This window comes from Sander lucioperca, chromosome 4, assembly GCF_008315115.2.
Source record: "Sander lucioperca isolate FBNREF2018 chromosome 4, SLUC_FBN_1.2, whole genome shotgun sequence".
NCBI lineage: Eukaryota > Metazoa > Chordata > Actinopteri > Perciformes > Percidae > Sander > Sander lucioperca.
This window is the reverse complement of record NC_050176.1, coordinates 34841090-34866362: the sequence shown is the minus strand read 5'-3', so window position 1 is coordinate 34866362 and position 25273 is coordinate 34841090. Positions and strand designations below refer to the sequence as shown.

At 42.5% G+C, this 25273-nt stretch overlaps 2 protein-coding genes across 3 annotated transcripts in view; one reads left to right on the top strand and one right to left on the bottom strand.

The window, feature by feature from the left end:
- The window catches only part of march1 (membrane-associated ring finger (C3HC4) 1), a 56618-nt gene extending 43299 nt beyond the window's left edge, over positions 1-13319 (top strand). For both annotated transcript variants that reach the window (XM_036000106.1, XM_031277010.2), the window contains exons 3-9: positions 1769-1819; positions 2752-2825; positions 4060-4860; positions 5135-5315; positions 5476-5620; positions 12473-12526; positions 12704-13319. In XM_036000106.1, the coding sequence (XP_035855999.1) occupies positions 1769-1819; positions 2752-2825; positions 4060-4860; positions 5135-5315; positions 5476-5620; positions 12473-12526; positions 12704-13026 (1629 nt within the window). In that variant the 3' untranslated portion in view covers positions 13027-13319. The remainder of the gene's footprint in view (positions 1-1768; positions 1820-2751; positions 2826-4059; positions 4861-5134; positions 5316-5475; positions 5621-12472; positions 12527-12703) is intronic.
- A 3412-nt stretch (positions 13320-16731) lies between these two features.
- Positions 16732-20088, bottom strand: tma16 (translation machinery associated 16 homolog). Its single transcript, XM_031277032.2, has 7 exons — positions 19934-20088; positions 19708-19817; positions 18295-18332; positions 18073-18157; positions 17783-17931; positions 17655-17697; positions 16732-17380 (listed from the first exon to the last, which is right to left on the bottom strand). Exons 1-7 carry the CDS (start codon positions 20006-20008, stop codon positions 17200-17202), a joined length of 681 nt encoding a protein of 226 aa, XP_031132892.1. The 5' UTR covers positions 20009-20088; the 3' UTR covers positions 16732-17199.
- Between the last annotated feature and the right edge of the window lie 5185 nt (positions 20089-25273).

The window sequence follows — 25273 nt, the reverse complement described above, 5'->3', positions numbered from 1 at the left end:
CCAGCAGGGGACCCCAAACTTCCCTTTCCCGAGCCACATTAACCAGCTCCGACTGGGGGATCCCAAGGCGTTCCCAGGCCAGGTTGGAAATATAGTCCCTCCACCTAGTCCTGGGTCTTCCCCGAGGCCTCCTCCCAGCTGGACGTACCTGGAACACCTCCCTAGGGAGGCGCCCAGGGGGCATCCTTATCAGATGCCCGAACCACCTCAACTGGCTCCTTTCGACGCAAAGGAGCAGCGGCTCTACTCCGAGCTCCTCACGGATGACTGTGCTTCTCACCCTATCTCTAAGGGAGAGTAATATATATCATAATCGATAATATAACATTGCATATATGGTGATAAAGGGTTTGCCCGCTCGTAATCTGATCTTGTTTGAGAGTGTGTTGGTGTCTGGAAATAAACTTGGAAAACACATGATTCAGATACCAAGGAAGATTTTTTTTGTATGTGGTTGTTTGTGGGCAATACGTGTCAGTACTTGGTAACTTCTACAAATAACTGTCTACTGGTAACTGAAACTTGTGTAAAAAGCTGCAGGCAGTAAATGAGGCCACAGATGTCAGTGGGTTGAGTTCAAGGTTGAGTTCGGACAATTGGCGCTGTTGAAAGTTCTAGAAATAGTGCTATTAGTTTGCTTTAAATAGAGACACATTGCAGGGCAGCATCTTGCACACTTAGAGGATGCCGAACAGGTAATAGGATTGGCTGGCTTTAGCTTGGGTCACAATGAAGGACATGTGGCCACACATGATTCCTGATGCTGGATTTTAACCAATCAACACACAGCCAGTCACTGAATAACACTGAATACTATAGAACATGAATGATGGTAAAAGGTGCTTTGTTTAATTATAATGTTTTTGTTTTTATTGCAGATTAAAGCATTGGTTTGTCCAATTTGTCTATCTTTAGCTACTTCAACAACTGAAAATTTAAGGAATGGTCCCTCATTTCTCACATTTCACTTATTTTGGGCGCCTTTGTAGAGAACTTCTAGTTTGAAAAGTTAAAGCAACACGAGAACTTTTCCCGCTTCGGTCCCCCTACAGGTTGGAAGCGGAATTGTCCATTACATTACATTATGCAAGTTTGCCAGATCGGGTAGCGGATCTGTAGTTCGAATGAACTGGACAATGTAATGTAATGGACAACTCCACTTCCAACCTGTAGGGGTACCGAAGCAGGAAAAGTTCTCTAGTGTTGCTTTAACTATGGCTTTGTACAATTTCTGACATTGAAATATTGGGCCAAATTGAAACTGACAGCAGATTAGAGCTGAAACAATCAGACGATTGAGCAATTAGTTGATTGGCAGAAAAGTCATAACCAATACTATTAATGAACCATTACAGTTTTTTATTTAAGCAAACATTGGAAATATTCTCTGTTTTCAGCTTTTGAAGATTTGCTGCTTTTCTTTATTTTATAATATTTTAAGTGAAATGTCTTAGAAAACAGGACATTTGAAGACATCAGCCTTTAACTATTTTTCTGACATTTTATAGATGAAACTATGAATCAATTTACTGAAAAAAGAATCAACAGATTATTTCATGATGAAAATAATCTACTGCAGATCACATTAAAATGTTATGGTGAGACAAAGAAGCCCCTAGCTCCTGTGTTGAAGTAAGTGCACTGAAATATTGTTTTAATATGTTATGAATGTTATATTTAGTGTGCCAGAGAAATTGCTGGTTTAAACACCTCAGGCTACATTGCTATGTGTTCTCTAATGATTTCCTGTCTCTCCTTCTCCCTGCAGGGGAGGAAGGCCCCCGGGCGCTCAGGGAGTCGATCCAGCAACATCTCCAAGGTAACCATTGAGTATCATCCAGCTTAAAGAGCCAATATCAAGGTCACATTTCACAATATATGGTAGCATCGTTTTCCCAAGCAGAATCTGATAAATATGCATAAATGCTAGAAGTGTTACTAACCAATCAATATACGGTTGCTCTAAGTACACGCTGTTTTTGACTCATGAGACACTAAATAGTGCTTTATGCTCCCCCAATGCACGTTTTTTCATATTAACTATGAATCAAATGACTATGTGTAATGTGAAAGCCACATAGAGTCATCCCTTGCAGCTCAACAGGTCACGTGAGCCTTTTAGCATCTTTTAGAAAATTGTTTTGTATTAATGACTAGAAAATTAACATTTTAGGAGTAGGGAGCTTCTTTTAGCAAATTCAATTCAATTCAAATCACTTTATTCATCCCCAGGGGGCAATTAAAACGCTCAAACAAACCAAAGATAAAGTTATATCAGGAAAAAGTCAACAATTAGCTAATGCAAAAAGCCTCTAATGTCAGCTAAAGCTTCAAATACATTTCTCAGGAGTTGGTGTAGGCCAAACTAGAGCTAAAAAGCGAGTGAATAGTGGACTGAGATTTGTCAGGTCGCCAGAAATACTCAAAATAAATGCTGGTGTTTTCTCCAGGTCTCCTGGATGTGTACATGTTAAAATGTTAGCAGTACTTTATAAGGCTGTAATATGTCAGGGCTGTATGTTTGTCACCTTTTTGGGGTTCTTTTGCCCCCTAACAGCCAACAAAAATCAATGAATGCAGAAGATCATTCATGTGTATGATTTATCATTTATTCATATAAGTCTTTAGTTTGATTATGTGGTCATTGGAAAGTGGGTTTTGATGTTGTGATGTTTTATTAAACTAGTGATAGTTGATTGTTGTACTTTCAAACCAACATGAAAGCTAATTTGAGCCTGTTGGTTGTTTCAGGCCAGCAACTCTACAACAGGTCTAACTACAGCCTCAAGAACATCAATCACGCCGTCTTCTCAGGACATATGCAGGTGAGCCAGCTGTTCTGCCAAGTTTTCTTGACTATCTTTAAAAAATCTCTCTTTAAGCCACAGCCACAGTTCTCTCTGGGATATTAACATGCACATTTTAAAACTTTTTCACCACTAAGTGGGAGACTGAATTAGTATGGTCTGCTGCACGGAAAGGGGATTAAAAAAATTAAAATGGATGCTGAAATCCAATGGTGCTCCCAAAGCACAATCAATGAGGGGAAGATGGCTGATTGCAGTAATGGGATCCTTTAGCTTATTATATCCACTAATGGTGTGGTCGTCATGCTGACAGGCTCAGTCCTGTGGTTTCTAGGCTGACAGGACATTGTTTTTTTTTTATAGCAGTGTGGACAAATGTGATGTATGTGAGTGCTTGAACCTCCATTTGTGTATACCATGCTCATATTAATCCATATTCACCCTTTTCTATTCTGATTACCCAGCGTGATAATTATTCAAAATTTTGACATTTTGTTTTCACTTCATTATTCAGTCGTACATCATGTCCCATTGTTCTGTCTCTGAGGAGTTGTTATTTTGCCCTAACCACTGCGAATCAGATCAGTCCCGCCAACATAATTTCCAGTCAACATGGAAGCTGGTGGGAGTTTTAAGGAACAACGTATTTAATGTTTTTCACATTAATTGGAAAATAACAATATGCTGAATTTAGACTTCTTGTTTCTTGTAAATTGACTTACGGCAACCTGTAGAGCTGCATCTCATCCACACTTGGTTATTTTTCTGACTTATAGGAATATGACATCGCCATTCTTACCTACAAATCTCTGATCAGCTCTGTTTAAACAGGAAACTCAATTCAATCACTGGAAAATAAGAAAAGGTCCTTGTAAAAAGTGTTGACAGTGAGGTCTATGGATTTTCCAGAGTAACGGGGACAGATTCTGGAAAAAGCTGCTGCTTTTGACTGTCTTTAATGTAATTTTTGCAAACTGAGAGCACCACAAAGGAAATCCAATTCACCTCCATTATATTAGGGTGAAAGCAGAAATCTCAGAGACATATCTCAAAACCTGGGCATATGAACACAAAACCTTCTGCATTGCTAGATAGTAGGTAACTTATAAAATACTGTACGTCTTTTTTAATTTGAGTGAACTGACTATTTCAGCCCATTTGTTGAGTTAATGTCATCACATTCATGTCTTTTCCATTTTGTTTCACCTTATTTTTTACCCATCTCCATCTCTCTGTTTGCGTGTATGTTTAGTTCTAGCCAGCTGACCCGTTTAGAGGAGGATGTTTCTGAATCGCATAAACACGACAAGCACACACACACCTCTGTGATGGCCGTCACCAGCACAACTGTGGGCTCGTCAGCTCAGGTGCAGAAGAAGCAGGTGAAACGCCGTCACCGCCGCAAGAGGAACAGCTGCACCACCTACGACTGCTTGGAAACCAACGCCAAACAGGAGCAGACCGAACTTAGCTCGGACCGCAGTGAGCACGGGGAGAAGAGGGAGCGGCCTGTCAAGAACCAGAGAGAGCTGCCACCTCGCCTCCGCAACTCAGGGGCCCCCCAGTCAGACTCCACCTCTGAGGATGAGGCGTGGCGTGAGGCCCGCAGCTGGAGCAAAGAGAAAGCCAGAAGAGTGCGCCGCCGCAGCGGAAGCAGCCAAGAGAGGGACGGGGCGAACTGGGATAAAGTAGGGGAAGACAAAGCCGAGGTCGTGGAGCTGCAGTCAGTGGGCTCAGATGAAGGGAGGGAGAACCGGTCTCTGGTGGAGGACAACGAAGGCCTTAAAAAGCGCCACAGCAGCAGAGCCTCGATGAAGAGAGATAGCCACGTTTCACAGAGAGAAGGCTCACACCACACGGATAAAGAGAAGTGCTACAAGTCAGGAGACAGCTCCTCATTGGCAGAGGACTGCGAGAAGCTCATCACCAAGAGATACAAGGAAAGGGGTTCAGGGGGCGGAGACATGTCAGTGCCCACACCACAGAAACACTGCGGTATAAATGGAGGCACAGTACAGGAGTACTCTGAGGACTCAGCGATGGAGGTCTGCAGGTTAGTGGGTGTTTGTGAGCCTTATACTGTATGAGTGTAGGTGTGTGCACTATAAGTTCAACTTGAACTTTATTGTCCAAAGAGGGAAATCCTTTTGGTCAGGGGATGCAAAAGAAAAAGAAAAGCAAAAAAGAAAAGCAAAAACAAAGAAAATATTAAATAGGCTACATATCATTACCTGTTCTTGTGTGTGTCTTTGTGTGTACTGTATATGCATTTTCTGTGTGTGTGTGTGTGTGTGTGTGTGTGTGTGTGTGTGTGTATGTGTGTGTAGGATCTGCCACTGTGAGGGGGATGACGAGTGCCCATTGATAATGCCTTGTCGCTGCACGGGGAGCCTGAGTTTTGTCCACCGGACCTGTCTCAACCAGTGGATCAACTCCTCAGACACTCACTGCTGTGAACTCTGCAAGTTTGACTTCATTATGGAGACGAAGCTCAAACCTTTACGCATGGTAGGCACGCGCTCATAAATCTCGTTCACAGCTATGAACTGGAATCTACTGTCAGGCTGTAATAATTAACACCCTCTCTCTCTCTCTCTCTCTCTCTCTCTCCCCGTTCAACCAATGTTGCCTCTCATCCCCTCTCCATCTCCATCCCTCCGTCTTCCAGTGGGAGAGGCTACACATGTCGAAGAGCGAGAGGAGGAAGATCTTCTGTTCAGTGTTGTTTCACCTAATAGCAATAGTGTGTATGTTGTGGTCCGTCTATGTTCTGGTCTCAAGAACCATGGAAGAGATCAGACTTGGGAAGAACGGTGAGTACTTTCCCCCACTCCCTCTCAACATACCAGAGATACGCAGAGTAAAAGTGCTATGATCCATGGCAAATTAAAGGTACCATGGGGAGTTTTGAATTGTAAAACCTAATTCCTCATCTAAAGTTATTGTAAGTAAGGCCTAACAAACATTTTCTACCTCAATAAACGTTTGCAAACCTTACATGTTTAAAAAAAAAAAGGAAAAGAAATGCAATGTTTACATCACCATGCACTTTTCCTGTTGTTTACGAAGGTTTTATTTCTCACATTGTCATAAACAATGTGCAGTGGAATGCAGGGTGGCATTGAATAGAATAAGAATTAGAATAGGAGTAAACATACAAATTAAAAAATAGATCTTTGTGATCATAGTAGTAGTAGTAGTAGGAGTTGTAGTAGTAGTAGTAGTAGGAGTTGTAGGAGGAGTAGGTGGGCTGTGCAATTTTTTTCACTATATAAAATTTAAAATGTACATAGGTCACTGTTGTAAGTATGAAAAAATGTCAAAATGTATTACTGCCCTCTGCAGAAATTTGTATCACATTCCGTCACCCAATACAAACAATACAGGACCATTAAAGCAACACTAGGTAACTTTTTCTGCTTTGGTCCCCCTACAGGTTGAATGCAGAATTGTCCATTACATTACATTAGCTTTCCGACCAAGTAGTTACAGGAACGTAGTTAAAGGAACAGTCCACTTCTAAACAGTTCTAACTACTCTCCCCCAAAACCAGTTTTTCCATTTGCATTCGCACTGGCCAAGTGGCCATAGGAACTGGTAGGATGGGTAAGGGAGTGATGCAAGCACGGCAACGGTCTTTATAGCGTCATCACTTGACTTTAGCGCTACAATAAAGAATAAACGGAGTTCGAATGGCGGCATTTAAAGACTAGGCTGGAGTACTTTACAGAGAAACACAGAAGACGAAGGCTCCAGCGTAATATGATCCTAATTAATATGATGGAAGAAGATAGAAGAGCAGAGCGCAACAGGCAAACGAAACAACGGGTAAGTTTAACTAGCATTAACAATTAGCTGGTTGAATGCGTGATGTTTGTCTTATGAGTTAGCATACGTAGGCAAATTGCAACAGACAGTGAAGAATATGTACTGTTTGTGTTTCAGACGTTGCTAGGTCACTAAGGGTTCCTATGTGGAAAAGGGACAAGGAAAAAGACCCTGCCCTGAAGTAGGAGCTGAAAGAGTTACAGGAACTGCGGTCAGAGGAACTTAATAATCCCCAAATTGGTCCAGTCGGAACATGAGAAAAAAAGGGTTCTAGGAACGTTATGTTCTAGAAACTGCAAAAATCCTTCCGGTCGGAAAGCGGCTATTATGCAAGTTTGCCAGATCAGGTAGCGGATCTGTAGTTCGAATGAACTGGACAATGTAATGTAATGGACAATTCCACTTCCAACCTGTAGGGGGACCAAAGCGGGAAAAGTTCTCTAGTGTTGCTTTAAAACCAGACTGTAAATTAGTGGACAGCGCATGTGTGGCGTCACCCATTGGTTTGTGGAGATCTGCTATGAGTCGTCGAGTTTGCCGTTACGGGCGCAGCCATCCTGGTTGCGGATGTGATGATTTTAGACGAGAGGGAGGAGTGAGGGAGGAGCTGCTTACACTCTACGTTACGTTACACACTTTCACTGGCAATCACATCATAGCCACGCCCTAAAACACCCCCCCTTTATCGTCAATTTTAAAATCAACGAGACCATAATTCAAAAAATTAACATCATTCTGTGTTGCAGAAGACCTAAAACTAGCGATTGAGACCATAAACTCATTATGAAAATGTTTACTGAGGTAATAAATCAAGTGACAAGTGGGTCACTTTCTCATAGACTTCTACAGAAACCGACCTTTTTGCAACCACACGTGTCGCCACCTGCTGGAATTGAGATAGAATGCAGGTTTAAGGCACTTCCGCATTTGCAGCACTTTGCCAAACCGGATGCGTTGTCCATTAATATTAACAGTCTATGTTTAAATCACTACACCGCAGCACCACTTGTGGTCAAAAACTCCACAGGGTACCTTCAATCTTTTCACCTGTTGATCTTTACACCTGTCTGACTCTGGTGATGTGATTTTGAAGATCTATTTCCTGTGTAGTTACTCATGTTTTCTCTAAATCTAGTGAAACTAGTGTAAGATATGTGTGTGTGAGGTCTATCTAGAGTGAAGACATCTTCAATGTTCTTGACTCCAATTTATTTGTAATTTTACCCAGTTTAACATATTGATGCATACAAAGACTTAAATCATACCATGCTATTTAAAAATGACCAGAAGCTCATGTTAAAATGAGGCAACAAAGTACAGTAGCTTTAAAATACAGTCACAGCTATATCAATGACACATTCAATTGATTTGTAGATTTATTGTTTATGATAATGTTAGGACCTGCAAACCACAAAAATGATGTTCAGGGCATTTAGCTAAACTCCATGTTTTAGCTCAACCTTACATGACAACAAACCACAATTTTTTAAAAAGTGTCCCACTTTTTAGGCAGTTGTTGGTTGGAAAATCTACGTGTTTGTAAGACTTGAAATTTGTTTGGCATAGATAATCCATCAAAGTGAACACGTACCATGTTTTCATGTTATGGTGTAATCATATGTTACATTAAGATAAATTCATCACACTGTAATGCAGTTAAGGACAGTGTTCTTTTTTTATTCTTCAGTTTTTTATTTATTTTTCCATTTTAAACAACAATAACAGAACAGACAAACACACTTGAACAAGAACAACCCTCCTCTCCCACCACCAACCCTCCGTGGTCTCGAGGAAAAGAAAGAAAAAACAAACAAAAACAGAAATCACACCTTGCCTAGTCACTCCTCTCTACTTCTTGTGATGCTGAGGTCATTAGGACTGATACCTGTGCTGCTGCACCTTTCCACAGGTCTATAGTCAATGACTTGGCTTTGTTAATCCTTGCTGTAGAGAGCTCAAGCATAACTATATCTAGAAAATACGCCAACCACTGTTTTATACAAAGCGAGTGGGTGGGGAGCCAGCGCTGAGCTATCATTTTCTTGGTTGCGGTTGATCCAGCTAACCAAACTTTCGTCTGTCTCCCAAGCAGGTGTAATTTAGAGTCATCATTAAGTAACAAAACAATTGTTCAGTAAGAAGTCGATATCCTATCAAATCAGATATTATTGATGTTGTTTTATTCCAAAACTCATGCACCTGTTCACACTCCCAGACCATGTGCAGGAAAGTTCCAGTTTGTTCAGGTTGGCAGAACGTGCAATAGGGAGTAGGAATGGCTTTAGAGACGTATCTCTTCTGAGGAGTCCAATATGTTGTATGGCATATGTTGAAGTGGATCTGCTGGTGATTTGGGTTCTTGGAACAGTGGGAAATGTTGTCCCAAACTGTCTCCCAATTAATTACGTTCAAGGACAGTGTTATTTGAAAACTTTCCAACATTCGAGTTTTGAGAGAAAAGCATTTCATTCAAGAGCTACAGTATGTTCCAAAATGAAACCCAGAAAACAAACTGTAAACAAACAACAAATATTGTAAGATCATGTCAAGTTTTTAGATGTCAGTGTTCATCACAAGGACAACAATTTACCAGTGTGCAATGCATGTCTCTGCTCATAATCTCCACGTCCATCCACGTCCATCTTCTTCCGCTTATCCGGTAACGGGTCGCGGGGGTAGCAGCTCCAGCAGGGGACCCCAAACTTCCCTTTCCCGAGCCACATTAACCAGCTCCGACTGGGGGATCCCGAGGCGTTCCCAGGCCAGGTTGGAGATATAATCCCTCCACCTAGTCCTGGGTCTTCCCCGAGGCCTCCTCCCAGCTGGACATGCCTGGAACACCTCCCTAGGGAGGCGCCCAGGGGGCATCCTTACCAGATGCCCGAACCACCTCAACTGGCTCCTTTCGACGCGAAGGAGCAGCGGCTCTACTCCGAGCTCCTCACGGATGACTGAGCTTCTCACCCTATCTCTAAGGGAGACGCCAGCCACCCTCCTGAGGAAACCCATTTCGGCCGCTTGTACCCTGGATCTCGTTCTTTCGGTCATGACCCAGCCTTCATGACCATAGGTGAGGGTAGGAACGAAAACTGACCGGTAGGTTGAGAGCTTTGCCTTCTGGCTCAGCTCTCTTTTCGTCACAACGCTGCGATAAATTGAGTGTAATACCGCACCCGCTGCGCCGATTCTCCGACCAATCTCCCGCTCCATTGTCCCCTCACTCGCGAACAATACCCCAAGGTACTTGAACTCCTTCACTTGGGGTAAAGACTCATTCCCTACCTGGAGAAGGCACTCCATCGGTTTCCTGCTGAGAACCATGGCCTCAGATTTAGAGGTGCTGATCCTCATCCCAGCCGCTTCACACTCGGCTGCGAACCGATCCAGTGAGTGCTGAAGGTCACAGGCCGACGATGCCATCAGGACCACATCATCCGCAAAAAGCAGCGATGAGATCCCCAGCTCACCAAACTGCAACCCCTCTCCACCCCGACTACGCCTCGATATCCTGTCCATAAATACTACAAACAGGATTGGTGACAAAGCGCAGCCCTGGCGGAGGCCAACTCTCACCTGAAACGAGTCCGACTTACTGCCGAGAACCCGGACACAGCTCTCGCTTTGGTCGTACAGAGATTGGATGGCCCTGAGAAGGGACCCCCTCACCCCATACTCCCGCAGCACCTCCCACAGTATCTCCCGGGGGACCCGGTCATACGCCTTCTCCAGATCCACAAAGCACATGTAGACCGGTTGGGCATACTCCCAGGCTCCCTCTAGGATCCTTGCGAGAGTAAAGATCTGGTCCGTTGTTCCACGACCAGGACGGAATCCGCATTGTTCCTCTTCAACCTGAGGTTCGACTATCGACCGAACCCTCCTTTCCAGCACCTTGGAGTAGACTTTACCAGGGAGGCTGAGAAGTGTGATACCCCTGTAATTGGCACACACCCTCTGGTCCCCCTTTTTGAAAAGGGGAACCACCACCCCGGTCTGCCACTCCTTAGGCACCGTCCCCGACTTCCACGCAATGTTGAAGAGGCGTGTCAACCAAGACAACCCCTCCACACCCAGAGCTTTAAGCATTTCTGGACGGATCTCATCAATCCCTGGGGCTTTGCCACTGTGGAGTTGTTTAACTACCTCAGCAACTTCCACCAGGGAAATTGACGACAATCCCCCATCATCCTGGGCTTACCAGGTCTGTCCAGAGTCTTCCCACACCCTCTGACCCAACTCACCACCAGATGGTGATCAGTTGACAGCTCTGCCCCTCTCTTCACCCGAGTGTCCAAAACATACGGCCTCAGATCAGATGAAACGATTATAAAATCGATCATTGACCTTTGGCCTAGGGTGCTCTGGTACCAAGTACACTTATGAGCATCCCTATGTTCGAACATGGTGTTCGTTATAGACAATCCATGACTAGCACAGAAGTCCAACAACAAACAACCACTCTGGTTTAGATCAGGGAGGCCGTTCCTCCCAATCACGCCTCTCCATGTGTCTCCATCATTTCCCACGTGCGCGTTGAAGTCCCCCAGCAGAACTATGGAGTCCCCCACTGGAGCCCCATACAGGACTCCATTCAAGGTCTCCAAGAAGGCCGAATACTCTGAGCTCTTGTTTGGTGCATACGCACAAACAACAGTCAGAGTTTTCCCCCCCACAACCCGCAGGCGTAGGGAGGCGACCCTCTCGTCCACCGGGGTAAACTCCAACGTAGCGGCGCTCAGCCGGGGGCTTGTGAGTATCCCCACACCCGCCCGGCGCCTCACACCTTGGGCAACTCCGGAGAAGAAAAGAGTCCAACCCCTATCCAGGAGTATGGTTCCAGAACCGAGACTGTGCGTAGAGGTAAGCCCCACCAGATCCAACTGGTAGCGCTCCACCTCCCGCACAAGTTCCGGCTCCTTCCCCCACAGAGAGGTGACGTTCCACGTCCCCAGAGCCAGCGTCTGCTGCCCGGGTCTGGTCCGTCGAGGCCCCTGACCTTCACTGCCACCCATATGGCAGCGCACCCGACCCCAGCGGTTCCTCCCACAGGTGGTGGGCCCATGGGTTGGAGAGAGAGGTGCCACGTAGCTTTTTCGGGCTGTGCCCGGCCGGGCTCCGTGGCAAACCCGGCCACCAGGCGCTCGCTGACGGGCCCTCCATCTGGGCCTGGCTCCAGATGGGGGCCCCGGGCTTCCTCCGGGCAGGGTCACTCTATCTCTACCTCGTTTTTTCATAGGGTTTTTGAACTCAGCTCATAATCTCATCACTTCAAAATGCACCATACATTAGAGAAAAACACTTTGACTGATAACCTACACCACAGTCTCTCCACTGTACTGACATAAACTGAAACAAACATCTTAGGAAAGCAAGTTTGAAGGCAGGGCAATAGTTTGTGATGTGAAGAAGAAGAATTTATAATTTTCCGTTAATCGGCTAAAACATCTAAAACCACCAGTGTGTACTTTAAAGAAAATTTGATGATTGTGTTAATTTTCTCTAAGTGAGCAGGTAGTTCAGTGTTTTACTGTCAGGTCACATGATGGTCGTTACAGTCTGATGCACACATTAGCTTCAATTCTATTTGAGTTTGTCACAATTTGCATCATTGTTAAAGTGAAAATAGACCCCTCAGTGCTTTTGTGTTAATTGTTGGTGTGGTGTGTTGTGATTATAGCAGTATCTGTATTTTTATATATATATATATATATATATATATATATATATGTGTGTGTGTGTGTATATAAAATTAATTGCATTTAATAAATAATTGCATAGAATACGTTTATTCAGAAATCGTAGAAATAAAGAGAAATTACACTCGCTCTTGATTGCAGACGAGTTATGGAGAATTTCTCTTCTGAAGTACTATAAGTACTATGCGCCAAATGGTAAGCACAGCTCTGCACACTCCACCATCATGATCCATTGTACGTCTTGCAGTTTGACTAACGGCAGCTCTCTGTGTGTGTGTGTGTATGTGTGTGCGTGTGTGCGTGCGTGCGTGCGTGCGTGCGTGCGTGCGTGCGTGTGTGCGTGTGTGTGTGTGCGTGTGCACGCGTCCTTAGGTGTGCTGGAGTGGCCCTTCTGGACCAAACTGATTGTGGTGGCCATAGGCCTCACAGGCGGCCTCATCTTCATGTACATCCAGTGTAAAATCTACCTGCAGCTATGGCGCCGCCTCAAGGCCTTCAACCGCATAATCACTGTGCAGAACTGCCCCGAGAAAGACCTGCACAACCCTCAGGCCCGACCCAGCGCTCTGCCGAACGGCAGGCACGAAACTGTGGAGGTTCCAGTCAGTCCGGGCCCCATCCCGGCTCCAGAGGCACAGATGGACTCGGACACGTCTGTGGAGGCTGCGGTGGCACCGGCACAAAACCCCGTCTGACCAATTTTCCTCACGCTCAGAAAGAGTCCTGAATCACATCCTGCTCATCCAACAACACAAGCCGGTGTGAGCAGCGTGTGATTTAGACTTGTACAGTGTTTTAGTGTTGTACATCTCAGCTCCTGTGCTGATCTTGAGACACAACAGACATATTTAAAGTCCTTCAGTGATCTAGCAAAAAACTGAAAGGCTAAAGGGCTGCAGTGACGTGAATGTGCAAAGTAAAAAAAAAAACTAAAAAAAAACGTGGCAGGCCAGAAAACAGAGAGAAGAGGAGGTGAGGAGATGTAAAGGAAAATAAAGCCATCAGCAAGAGACGTTTGTAAAGACTACAAGTTGTGTGCTATATTTAGTTTTAGTCCTGTATGCACAGACATGAGTTAAAGGTGTGAACACCCTGTGGATGCTATTATAGGTTTCAGTATGCTTCGAACGAACCTCAGACGACACTTTTTACAACCGTGTCTTACGGCAACACGTGGTTGCTGAGTGGAAAGCCTGCTGTCTGCTAAGTGGAAAGTCTGCTGCGAGATGCGAGGAATTGTACAAACAGGGATAATGGCGCACACTCTCTGAAGTCGTGCACAGACACAGCATACCATTTTGTTTTTACTACATTGGGTTTCTGATAGGTAAAGTTTTTGGACGCAGCCCGGGGTTTCAGATACTTAAGCTATATTTATACCACCAGCATCTGCAAGTGTTCGGTCCGTGACATAAATGTCTTCCTCTGCCCATGTCTGTGACTTGTCCGTGTCCTGGTCTAGTTGGTGGCTTATGCACCTCTAGCTGATTTGCCAAGGAGAAGAAAAGAAAAAGTGGGATGAGGACAGTAAAGGCCGAACTTTGTAAATTTCAAAAGACAGAGCACAGTGTTAAAGGAGGAAAATCCCAGTCTTTAAGAATACAAAGACCACCAACCACGACCAACTGGAATAGAGTGTGGATTGGGAAATACACGTGACACACACTAAGGTATGAATAGAACCGCGTGCGTGCGAGTGACTGATGAAGTCCGCAGATGCCGAATGCGATCAGTATGTCCAAGCCTTTAGACGATACTATAAGCACTTACAAAAGCCCTGTAAGGCTGGGGGAAGGTTAAAAAAGCAGACATCTAACGACAAAAGTGTCATAGTTTTCCCAAACAGCTATGCTCATCTTAGGGGCCATCCACACGGAGACACTTTTTGATGCAAACGCACATGTTTAGCATTGTTTGGGCCGACCGTCCAAACAAATTCTGTAAATGCACTGCCTGAAAACGCACTTTTTTGAAACCTGGTCTCAGGGTGAAAAAAATTCAAAAATGGCTCTCATTTGGCTTCGTTTGGACGACGAATACGTCCGTATCGATGATGTCATCGCCACACCCCTCAACCTCTTACCCGCAGTCCCGCACTAGTGCACGGCCACACACGACTGCGGTGAAGCTAAGCGAGCATATCCCATCTCCATGGTCAAACCAGCTCACTTCATCTAAATACTTTGTCTCTGCTCCCTGACACTTCCCTCTGTTCTGCCGGTCCTGGATTGTACACAAGATATATTGCTAACGTTATGTAGCTAACGTTAAACATCGCTAAAGTAGCTGACCACTACAGCAGCGACGTAGCTAACGTTAACGTTAGCTGCTATGGTTAGCTGTTTATAAAGTGGAAGTAGACAACTTATCAACTAGCTAGCTAATCTGTCTGCTTATCAACAGATTATAGTAACGTTTACCACGGCTTATTGTAGAAAGGCTACTGCAAGAAAAACGTGTAGATTATCAAAAAGACATTGGCTCATTGATGTTAGCTAGCAGCGTTAGCGCGCTGCAATCATGTCCGATGGCAGACAGAATTGAAAAATAAAAGGCAATCCAACAGCATATTATACAATGTAAACAAAGACACGTTTTCTTGCGGCAGCCTTTATAAAAATGAGCAGTGGTGAAAGTTATTATAATCCATGGATGTATTAAGAGAACGTTATAGTCTAGCAAAGAATTTCTAATAAGGGAAGAAGTTCCACTCTCTTGTTACTTCCGGCTTCTGGACTGGTTGCAGTTCCACCAGAGTTCCATATAGGGGGTGCTCACAGGCCAGTGCAGAATGAATGGGACTCTATGGAGCTATACCCCTCAAAATCCACTTTTATCAGGATATCATTTTTTGTCTAGTAATTTGAATGTTGCATTCGAAAAGGGAGGCTAAGAAAATACACCCTGCTGGGTGTTAGATTTTTTTAAAGTGGCTTTTTTGTTCTAAAAAGCCTTTTAATATGTCAATGACGTCATACACATATACGGCCAGAGATACTGCTTTACGGCAAGCTCTGAGTCACTTCCTTTTCTCTCTCGAGGCATCGACAACACAGCTGACAGGTTAGGCTCTCCCTGTTAATACACATGCTAGAAAGAGGTTTGCTAATGTTTTAAAGACCACGCTGAAATATTCACTCTGACATTCTGGTTCTGCTTCGGATGCCGTCAAGCGGGATCTCCGATCGTAATCAGTCCGTCACTGACCAATCAGCATTCATTAGCAGAATGCTAGCGTGTTATGGGCAACAACGACTCAACCTGTAAGAAATCGAAAGGACATAAGTACTCGTTCATTCAACTTTCCACCTATAATCCCCATGTTGAAGTTGCAAAAACTACAATCAAATCTAAGATTTCTCAACGACAATCAGGCGATAGAGACAAATTTAGCCGTCTAGCTCCATAGAGTCCCATTCATTTTGCACTGGACCGCGATCACCCCCAGTGGAACTCTGGTGGAACTGCAACCAAATTCAGTACAGTGGGGCTTAATAGGGAGTGGAACGGCTTTCCGTAGACAGGCTTTGAGTCTAGTCATGTTATGATGGGAAGTGGAAGTAACAATGCTCTTCTTTTCCGTTTTTGGTGAATTTCTGTAGCAGAAACAGCGCCGCCTATAGGCCTGGAATATGAAGTAGCGTGTTGAGTCTTTTACAAATGGATCCGTTTGGACACAACTATTCTTGAAACGAATCCTTGAAGACGGGTAAAAAAAAAGATTGTTTTGGTACATGTGGACGTGGCCTTAAACATGGTGTCACAGAGACGTGGTAATTATCAAAATGGAAATAATGGCACACACTTTGGGACAGTCTCTCCTCATAGGAATGCATGCCGTTGCATTTGGTTGTGTAAAGAATGGAAAAGAAGTGCTTGAGAAAAGAAGTTTATACTGTAGCCTGCCTACTTTCACACCTCCGCACACTTGGCCAACCGTTCTGTGAAATGTGACATGCGAAAGCAGGTTTCAGATGCTGTTAAGACAATCCAACAAGCGCTTTGTTTGAAGCATACTGAGGCCTTCTGGACAATCAGGTCTTCAGACACCAAAGAGTAAAGATATGATAAGTAGAGGAACAATTATTTAAACAGTAGATTTAGCTCAGTCTGAAATCTGAAAATGTAATGTTTTGAAAAAGCTGAATTTATTTATCATAGGAGAGTTTTGAACATTTCTTACAAAAGAAAATGTCCAGTAGGCCCGTTGTTTATGACGTTTTGTTTGACAGTTTGCAGCTCTATGGCGGTCCCTCTCCGCGAGGTCCTGATATTTATACATTTATGTAATTAGAGCTTTCATGGATGCCATACGTTAATGATTTTACATTAAACTTGACACACTGTGTGAGTAACTGACCGGTAAATAAAAAAAAAAAAAAGACGATGTTGTTTACACTTGTCCACTTTTCTACAGGTTTAATTTGGTTTTTTTTACCAGTGTCACGTCACAGAAAAATAACATTTTCTCTGTGTCTTAGAGCCACCGCAACATTAGAGCACTCAACAGCTTTGTCAAAATCTTTTCTTTTTTTAATCTATGATTGGATAATATGGTAGTATTGAGGTTACATACAATTCATATTTGTGCAATAAACAATGAATGTAGAACCCCTTCACAGGCTGGTGCGAAGTTACTGAGCAACAAGAAGACTTTAAAAGAGAGCTGACTGATAGCATTCTTGTTTTCCATCTCTGAGAGTTTGGCACCATCTTCTGGACAGTCAAGGAGCAGCAACATTTTACCCACACAGGCACAAAAACACACTTTTTCTATAAAAAAGTCTTTGCTGAAGGCAGTCTGACACTCAGCTTCACAGTCAGCTGTCCTGAATGGACGACCTGAGCTTGGAGCTACAGCCTCGGTTTCAGTCTGACATCAGCACCATCTCCTCTAGCTGCTCATCCTCCAAGTCATCTTCATCGTCCTCATTATCATCTTCTGCCTCCTCGTGTTTCTCCTCTTTTTCATTCTTTGTTTCCAAATCTTTGTTAGACACCTTTCGCAGTTTAATATTTGGAAGTTTCTTCAGATCACCATTCCATTCTCTGCCAAAATAAAGGATCAACAAATGTCAAACATGATTAGAAGGAATGTTTGTGAATCCTCACGTCACATGCAAATCCTATGCTTAAAATCACAATTTAATTTAAAGTACTTCACATTTTTAAGTATGTCAATATTTTAGGCATTTTTTTTTATCCATTCAGTATAAGGGAAATTTAAACGTAAAGACTATCAAGACTTATAATTACAGCCACTTGTCAAATACATACATTCTAATAAAACAGAAAATGTAAGCTGTAATTTCTACCCACTAACCTGAATGTCTTCAGATTTTTTGCATTAATGATGTCTGGAATCTCTGTGAAGAGAAGAAAACACAGGATCATGGAGGATTTCCCAACACTGAATGTGTGCATGCATCCATTTACGTGATGAGGACTCACCAAACCCGATGCCCTCATACTGCACTCGCTCTCGCTCTATGGTCTGTTTGATGACAGCTTCTCTGGCGCCATGGAGACGACCCTGCCGACCTTTGATCCCATTCATTAGCTCAATCTGCTCAAGTTCCGAATCGAACCTTCGGAGGTACCTACACATACGCAAGAACACACACACACACACACAGATTTAATTCTACGTTCTTTGTTTAACATTCAAATATTTGAATGCATTTCAAATTGAAAATGATGAGTGTCAAAAACTAAATGAACATAAATCACAAGTCTTCAACCTTTCAACGACATCACAGGCATCTTTTCTGGTGTAAGTTGTCTTTTCTGGATCCAACTGTTCCTGAAACCACAACAGCTTCTCACCTGGACACAAATAAATAAAAGAAAGACATGGTATTTAATGGAGCGCTATTTTATCCTCACAGTCAGAAAGTGTGTTTAATAAATAAATAAATAAATATATATATATATATATATATATGAATGATAAACAAGCTTACCAATGCCGCTTAGACGTGTTGCTTTGTCATTCTTCTGCCTGCAGCATCAGAGAAACAGATTATATTAATCTGATCCTACAAAAGTGTTGATCAATGTTTGATTACGTACAAGCATGTTCATTTATATATTTACAAGTCTTGTTCTAAACTAAACTAAAAGGTGTTTTCATTAAAACAAAATAAGTAGGAAAATCAGCATTCTGGTCTCATTTAATTTCTACCTATACTGTAGGTCTCCATCAACATACTGTACGTCATTTCTTTACTTCATGTGAGCAAGGCCTTTCAAATTAATTTTTCCTTCATCTGATTAAAATATTTTGAGTTATTTGGCACTTTGTATCACAAAAGACCAGGTCAAATCTACCCCCTATATACCGGACAGGCATATGACAGAACACTGACGCAAAGGTGTCCCAAAAGAAAGTGACAGGGCGTCTTTTGATTAGTCAAATTTAAGGGGGTTTTGTCCCTGGACCCAGTTAAGGGTTTGGATGTGCAGACTTACAGGATGTAGATGAGAGGATTTCACAATAATGCTCAAATGTGAGCATTCACTTTGCATTAGTATTTTTTTATTATCTTTAATTAAAAAAACAAGCCAGATTCCACTTTATCAGTGGTGGAAAGTAACTAAGTACATCTACTCAAGTACTGTAATTGCACTTTATTGAGTATTTCCATTTTAATGCTTCTTTATACTTCTACTCCACTTTGGAAGCAAATGTACTTTTTACTCCACTACATTTATTTGACTGCTGTAGTTACTTTGAAGATCAAGGTCGATACATGAATAAATCAATTAGAGATTAGTTGTTATAAATTAAACTACCCAACGTTAAAATACGTTAAAATAAGCTCAATTCTGACCAGCTACAGCATAAAATGCTGCGTACACAGTAATGTACTGCATATGTAATAATAATTCAGTAATATGATGTCACACTGACAGGTACTTTCGATACTTTAAATACATTTGGCTGCAAATACTTCTGTACTTCTCTACTTATGGAAGATTATGATTGTAAGACTTTTACTATTAGTGGAGTAATTTTACCCTGAGGTATTGATACTTTTACTTAAGTAAAAAAAAAAAATTACTTCTCCCACTACTGCTCATTATAAAAAAAATCTGTAAAATTCTATTAATACAGTTAGAAAAAAAAGCAATAATAATCATGTAACGTTACCTATTATATCACATGTTGCACTGTATATAGGTATATGCTGTATACTGCGGTGATTTGTCTTTATTGGGTTACCGTAACTGTTGTTGGTAAAGCAGACTCTACTAGTTCTACATATTTATGTTCTACATATTTATGTTTTTAGCTAGTTTTGACAACACCGGAATTCAGTTGTGCCGAAACGTAGCTACTGTTGCATCTATTTAGTTTTTTCTTATTTTCACACCTTTCTTTTTTTTTCAGTCGGATTTCTTCTCGGGCGAGGTAAGCCGCTTTCCTGCTGTACGGGTGAACAACCTTCTCCGGGGCTTTTCCTTTTCCTTTCTGAGCCTTCGGCTGAAAACATACAATCATTATCATATGACAAAACAATGAGCGAGCATTCACAGTTAGCTGCTGATTAACACAACTGTAATCGTTAACATTAAACTGTTATCGCACACCAGACTTACCATTTTTACTGGCTTGGAAAACACGCGTGATCCTCCTCTGTTGACAACTGAACCGGAAGTGGACCGGTCCGTCATCGAATTATGTACCGATGTGTTGCGAAGAAAATAAAACGGTTCCTGTTTTCAACAAAGTCGGCTCCCAGTCCGTACCTATATATTCATGCTCCGTGACTGTATGAAATAGGCTCCGTACCTATTTTACAGTCCGTACAATTTAGCAATTCCATATTATGTATTGTAATTCATGTTGTGTGTGCCCCCTACTTGCATGGCTTAATTGAGAAATCCTTGTGATGGGATGAGTGTGGTTTCAGTGGTATATGACATAAAAAGTCAAGTCTCAAATTTTGTCAAAGATGTCAAGTCTCATACAGTCAAGTCTCTTTATTTACAGTGTCAAGTACATGGAACATCATGGATGGTCAAGTGCCTGAGAGGGAAAACAGCAACGTGTATGCCCAAAGCCGAACAAAAAGATTCTCTGGCCAGGTGTGACTGATTACCTGTTGCCTCTGTGCAATTTGACTGTCTGATAAATACTGTTTTCGGCATTTGTATTCTTTTTTTCCCCTTAAAGATAGTAACTTAAAGGTACCGTATTGTGAAGATCCAGGACTAAGCCAAAAAAATTGGAACATTAACAACTTCTCAGTCCCTCCTCCCTTTCCGCTAAAGCCCAAACAGGTCTCCTAAGCCCCTCCCCCCACAAGGGACAATGAATCAAGGGGGTAAGCCTCTCCCCGGAACACATAGCACCCATAGACAGTATATAAGAATGGACCAACAGATCCCGTTGCTCTGGAAGGAGACCAGTGAAGGCCATTAGCACTTTTCCGGTGAGCGCCGAGCGTTACTGCACAGCCTCCAACTGAGCTCAATGACGTAGCTGTGACATGAGCAACCTGTCTGAAAGTTGGAAGTCTTCTGGTAGCTGTGCCAAGAGAAATCTCAATCATTCCGAATCTTACAGAGACGGAGAGCGTAGGTATATGTAAGGAGATAACCCAACGGGATCTGTTGGTCCAGTTTATATACTGTCTATGGAATGAATGTGTGTGCGTGAGCAGTGATTGACACACAGTTAGACACCACCCCCTTGACCCTGATTGGTGCACCTGAACAGGGAGCTGTGGATTTGTAGGTAGGTGGTGCTAGAGGAGCCTGATTTTTTTTTTTATTACCTGCTTTATGTAGTTCTACTGGAACATAGGGTCAGTTTCAGTATATATGACAGAAAGTTAGTTTTATAAGTGTTACCTACTGCACCTTTAAGTGTATTTTGAAATAAAACTTAGCCTAACCTCAGGAATGTTGTCATAAACCAAATAGCTGGTTAAAACAATAATCTGATTTAACGTGGCGTTCTCCAGGGAAAAATGGCTAACTGCTAGCTTGTCGGAGAAGATGCACTTTTTTTGCTTCAGGTGTGAAATTCGGAGGTGATGGTAGCCAGTCAAGAACAGCCTTTCAGGATCTCAAGCATCTTTCTAAGAGGATTTCCCAACCTGAAAGCAGCAGGACAGCTCGGTAAAACTGGGCAAACATAACGTTAACCCAAACTGACAGCCCACACGAACAGGGAGTTTGTTGCTGCTCAAGCAAACAGTAGAATAGGTGTGTGCTCAGTGAAGACTATCATCTGTGGCAAACTGTATGGGAAATGTGAGATAGCACAGTATGTCAAATTGTGTATTTGTCTGGTTTTACATCTGTGCATATTAGCTGTTGACCCACCATTTTCTTCCTCTCAAAAATGCCACTGTTTATGATAAACAAATACATGTTATGCATCACTTAATTTCTAAACATTTCAAAGTATTTTACAAACTAGATAAGATTCATGGATAAGGATTCAATGAATATTAAGAGATGAGTAGCACAGACGTTTTGTTACATTGTACATACTTTAATAGTAGCCTATTTCTTTTACATTAGTTTATTTTCCTATTTAACATAGGCTGTTTGTCTATGCATCAAAACACCTAAGCATATTCCTTGTATTTCAAAACCTATTGGCAATAAATCAGGATTCTAATAATCACATGAATAAAACAGAACACAAATAATCATCACAATGCTATGTTTGCCGTTTGACCCAAAACACGGAGACAACACACACAGAGGCAGATAGCAGTTAAATTTGTTTATTTGAGCAGTCAGTCTTAAATGAGCAAAGAGGGGAAGTTTGGGCAGTGTAGCTTCTGGATGGTAATGAAGCTCGAGGCAGGCAGGCAGTGAGGAATCCCAGGGAGAACTGAGTGAATCCAGTCTTGACTCACCGAGAGAAATCCAGAGAAATAACCGTGGTAAAGTTGGTTTTATATTGGACATTTGACAGTTGAAAAATCTATTACCGGTTTGCCATTTTAACCTATTCATGTCAAAATACTTCTGATGAACCCTACACAACACTAAAGCTTCTTTTCTCAAAAAACCCATCATTTAAATTTTTTAAATATTTTAAGTGTTTAAAAAAAAAAAAAAAAAAAAAAAAAAATGCTTTAAATCTATTATGCGGCCTAACCTTTTGACCTAAATCATGTCAAACCACTTTTGGTGAACTCAGCTAACTCCCCTACACATTGCACAAAGCTTCTTTTCTCAAAAAAAAAACATCCTTTGATTTTTTTGAAAATATTTATTATTTTATCTTTGTAGACCCAAATTTGACTCATGCAGAAGATGGTTCCAAGATCTCTGCACTCCAGCAACCGGAATGGTACATGTTCCAGAAGAATTGTTTCAATGTACACTGTGAAAAACAATAACTGCAAGCAGTTATGACAGGGTCGCGAGTAGCCCCCACGATGACCCGGGGAGTGTGCGAAAGTGGGACCCAAAGCGTAACGGTGAGGAGGCAAACGTCAGTAAATATTGACATGTGAGCCGCAAGGTCTGTGGTACGTTGCAAATGTCCCATTAACATTGAGTAGAAGGGCCGAAACTGGTCTACGTTGGATACAGCGCCCCTTAATGGCCGTCCTTCTTAAAATGTGTGGGGGACCCCCAGAGGGTCATGGCAAACTAGGATCTAAAGTTTCGTGTTGGTAGCATTTATTTTGGTTGAGATATGTCAAAGTTGGTGTTTTCATAGTTACCTACACAAATGTTTGTGCGTAATTTTTGTCTAATAAAAATTCTATAAAATTAAAGGAAGGGTTTTTTGAGAAAAGAAGTTTTGTGCAATGTGTAGGGGGGTTAGCTAAGTTCACCAACAGTGGTTTGACATGAATCGGTCAAAAGCAGTGCTTAATTTGTAAAGTGGGAGGTCCCGGAGCGCAGAGGGGGGGGTGGATCCGGCGCCTCAAAACGGGGGTTGGAGGTAATGGAACCAAAACAAAAATTACACCTGCCTACGTAGCTTCTCTGACTGACTAAAAAAGCCTAAACAACGCTGTGTGTACATCAGGGCAATGTTTTTTTATTTCAGAACGTGCACTGCATCGGTGCGAAATGTAAAAAAAAAAAAAAATTAATACACTGCAACGATCGTTTTCAAAAGCAGCAACTATCCATCGGACAATTAAAACATAAAACCCACCGTGGTCTCCACATTCTTGACCGGCAGAAACGATTTTTGCTTGTTTGGGATCCGACTGGCCAGCGTATTTGAAAAAGTTAAGCAAACTTTGTTGTCTTTGACATTTTTATCCTCAACCAGCACAAGCGCTTGTGTCACTTGAAGTGCAGCGCCGCGCTGTTGAAGTGCCGATCCCCTCCCTCCGTCCCTCTCCCCCCTCCGTCTTACCCTGAAAATTCACCTCAAAACGCATTGAAAATGCAAACATAAGACTTTTGTGGAACTCCAATGGGGAATAAAGACTAACAAGACAGATAACATTGAACACTACACAAACAGTAGTTTATTTTTTTCATTTAGGCGACTAATTTTTCATAGTGACACAGGAGGTGCCGGATCCAATAAAAAAGGTTCCGGATCCAACGTCGGAGGTGCCCGAACATGTTCCGGCTCAAATTAAGCCCTGGTCAAAAGGTCAAGCCGCATAATAGATTTATACCATTATTTTACATTAAAAAATATTTTAAAAATCAAAAAGGATGTTTTTGTTTTAAAAAAGAAGCTTTGTGGAATGTGTAGGGGGGTTAGCTAAGTTCACCAACAGTGGTTTAACATGAATAGGTCAAAATGGCAAGGCGCATAATAGATTTTTCGAATGTGTCGAATATCCAATGTCCAATATAAAACCAACTTTACCACGGTAGAGGAATATGTGAGCGAGCAGTGCAGGGTGGAAGTCGGCAGCACAGCAGAAGCGGCGGAACAATGGCTCAACAGGTCGCACAGGTAAGTTGTAGGTAAGCAGCAGTTTCAGAGCGGGATCTGAACAGAGGACAACAGGATTAAACAGAGCACAAGCAAACACAATAATCACGAGCAGGACCACCACGAGAGTAGTTTAACGATCTGGCGCCGAAGAGGTGAACAGCCCGGGTAGACATACTGCTGAGGTGAGAAATAGAATGAGCTGCAGCTGTGTGGAAACTGTGCAGGAGTGAATGGCCACGCCCCTTGACCTAGATCCTCCATAGCCACGCCTCTCGCAGCCTCAGGTGCAGACGAACACAATACAGACAGAGACAAAAGGGAAAAAGGACAACATACAGGACGGGGAGAACACAGCCAGCCCATAACACACAACGCGTGTATGGAGGCGATGATACTGAACAGTCCAGTTCAAACTGCTTCAGTGAGACTAGTAGAGACCAGTCAGGGTCCTCCAGCACCTCAGGCGTTGCTTGGTTCATATTTTAAAAAGATCAGATATGAGGCAATGGAACAAGCCCTGGTTTGCTTCAACTCGTTTGAATTCTATAATTTAAAAATCAGGAACAACTAACTAACTTCTTTAAAAGCTGGTTGATTTTTGGCCCTAAATCTTGTATTTGTTAGGTTTATTACAGTGGACACATATACCGCCCACATACTTCTGTGTACTTTTGATCTGGGGCTGTTTTTGTCAGTTTTATGGTGTTTTCCAACTTTTCTGGCGACAGTTTGACACGACAATACCCCTGCGCACAAAGCAATATCCATAAAGAAATTTCCCAGCAGAGAGCCCTGAACTCAAGTCCATTAATTCACCACTTTTAGAAGTGAGAGGTTATCGCTCAAACTTCAGTGCTCTCAATATGCTCTTGTGGCTGAATGGGAGAAAATCCCTGCAGCTAGGTTCCTACATCCTGCGGAAAGCTTTCTCAGAAGAGTGGTGGCTATTATGGTAGCAGATTAAGGCCCATAGTTTTGGGATTAGATGTTTAACAAGCACATATATCGGTTTGATGTTTAGGTGTCAGTGTACTTTTTGGAATAAAATGTAA

What these genes read in the sequence shown, in the direction of transcription:
- tma16 (XM_031277032.2), bottom strand. Translation starts at nt 20,008, where the DNA reads ATGACGGACCGGTCCACTTCCGGTTCAGTTGTCAACAGAGGAGGATCA. An exon ending in TTTCCAAGCCAGTAAAAATG is followed by an intron (nt 19,818 to 19,933) that starts GTAAGTCTGGTG and finishes GTATGTTTTCAG; the next exon opens with CCGAAGGCTCAGAAAGGAAA. An exon ending in AAAAATCTGAAGACATTCAG is followed by an intron (nt 17,381 to 17,654) that starts GTTAGTGGGTAG and finishes TTATTTTGGCAG; the next exon opens with AGAATGGAATGGTGATCTGA.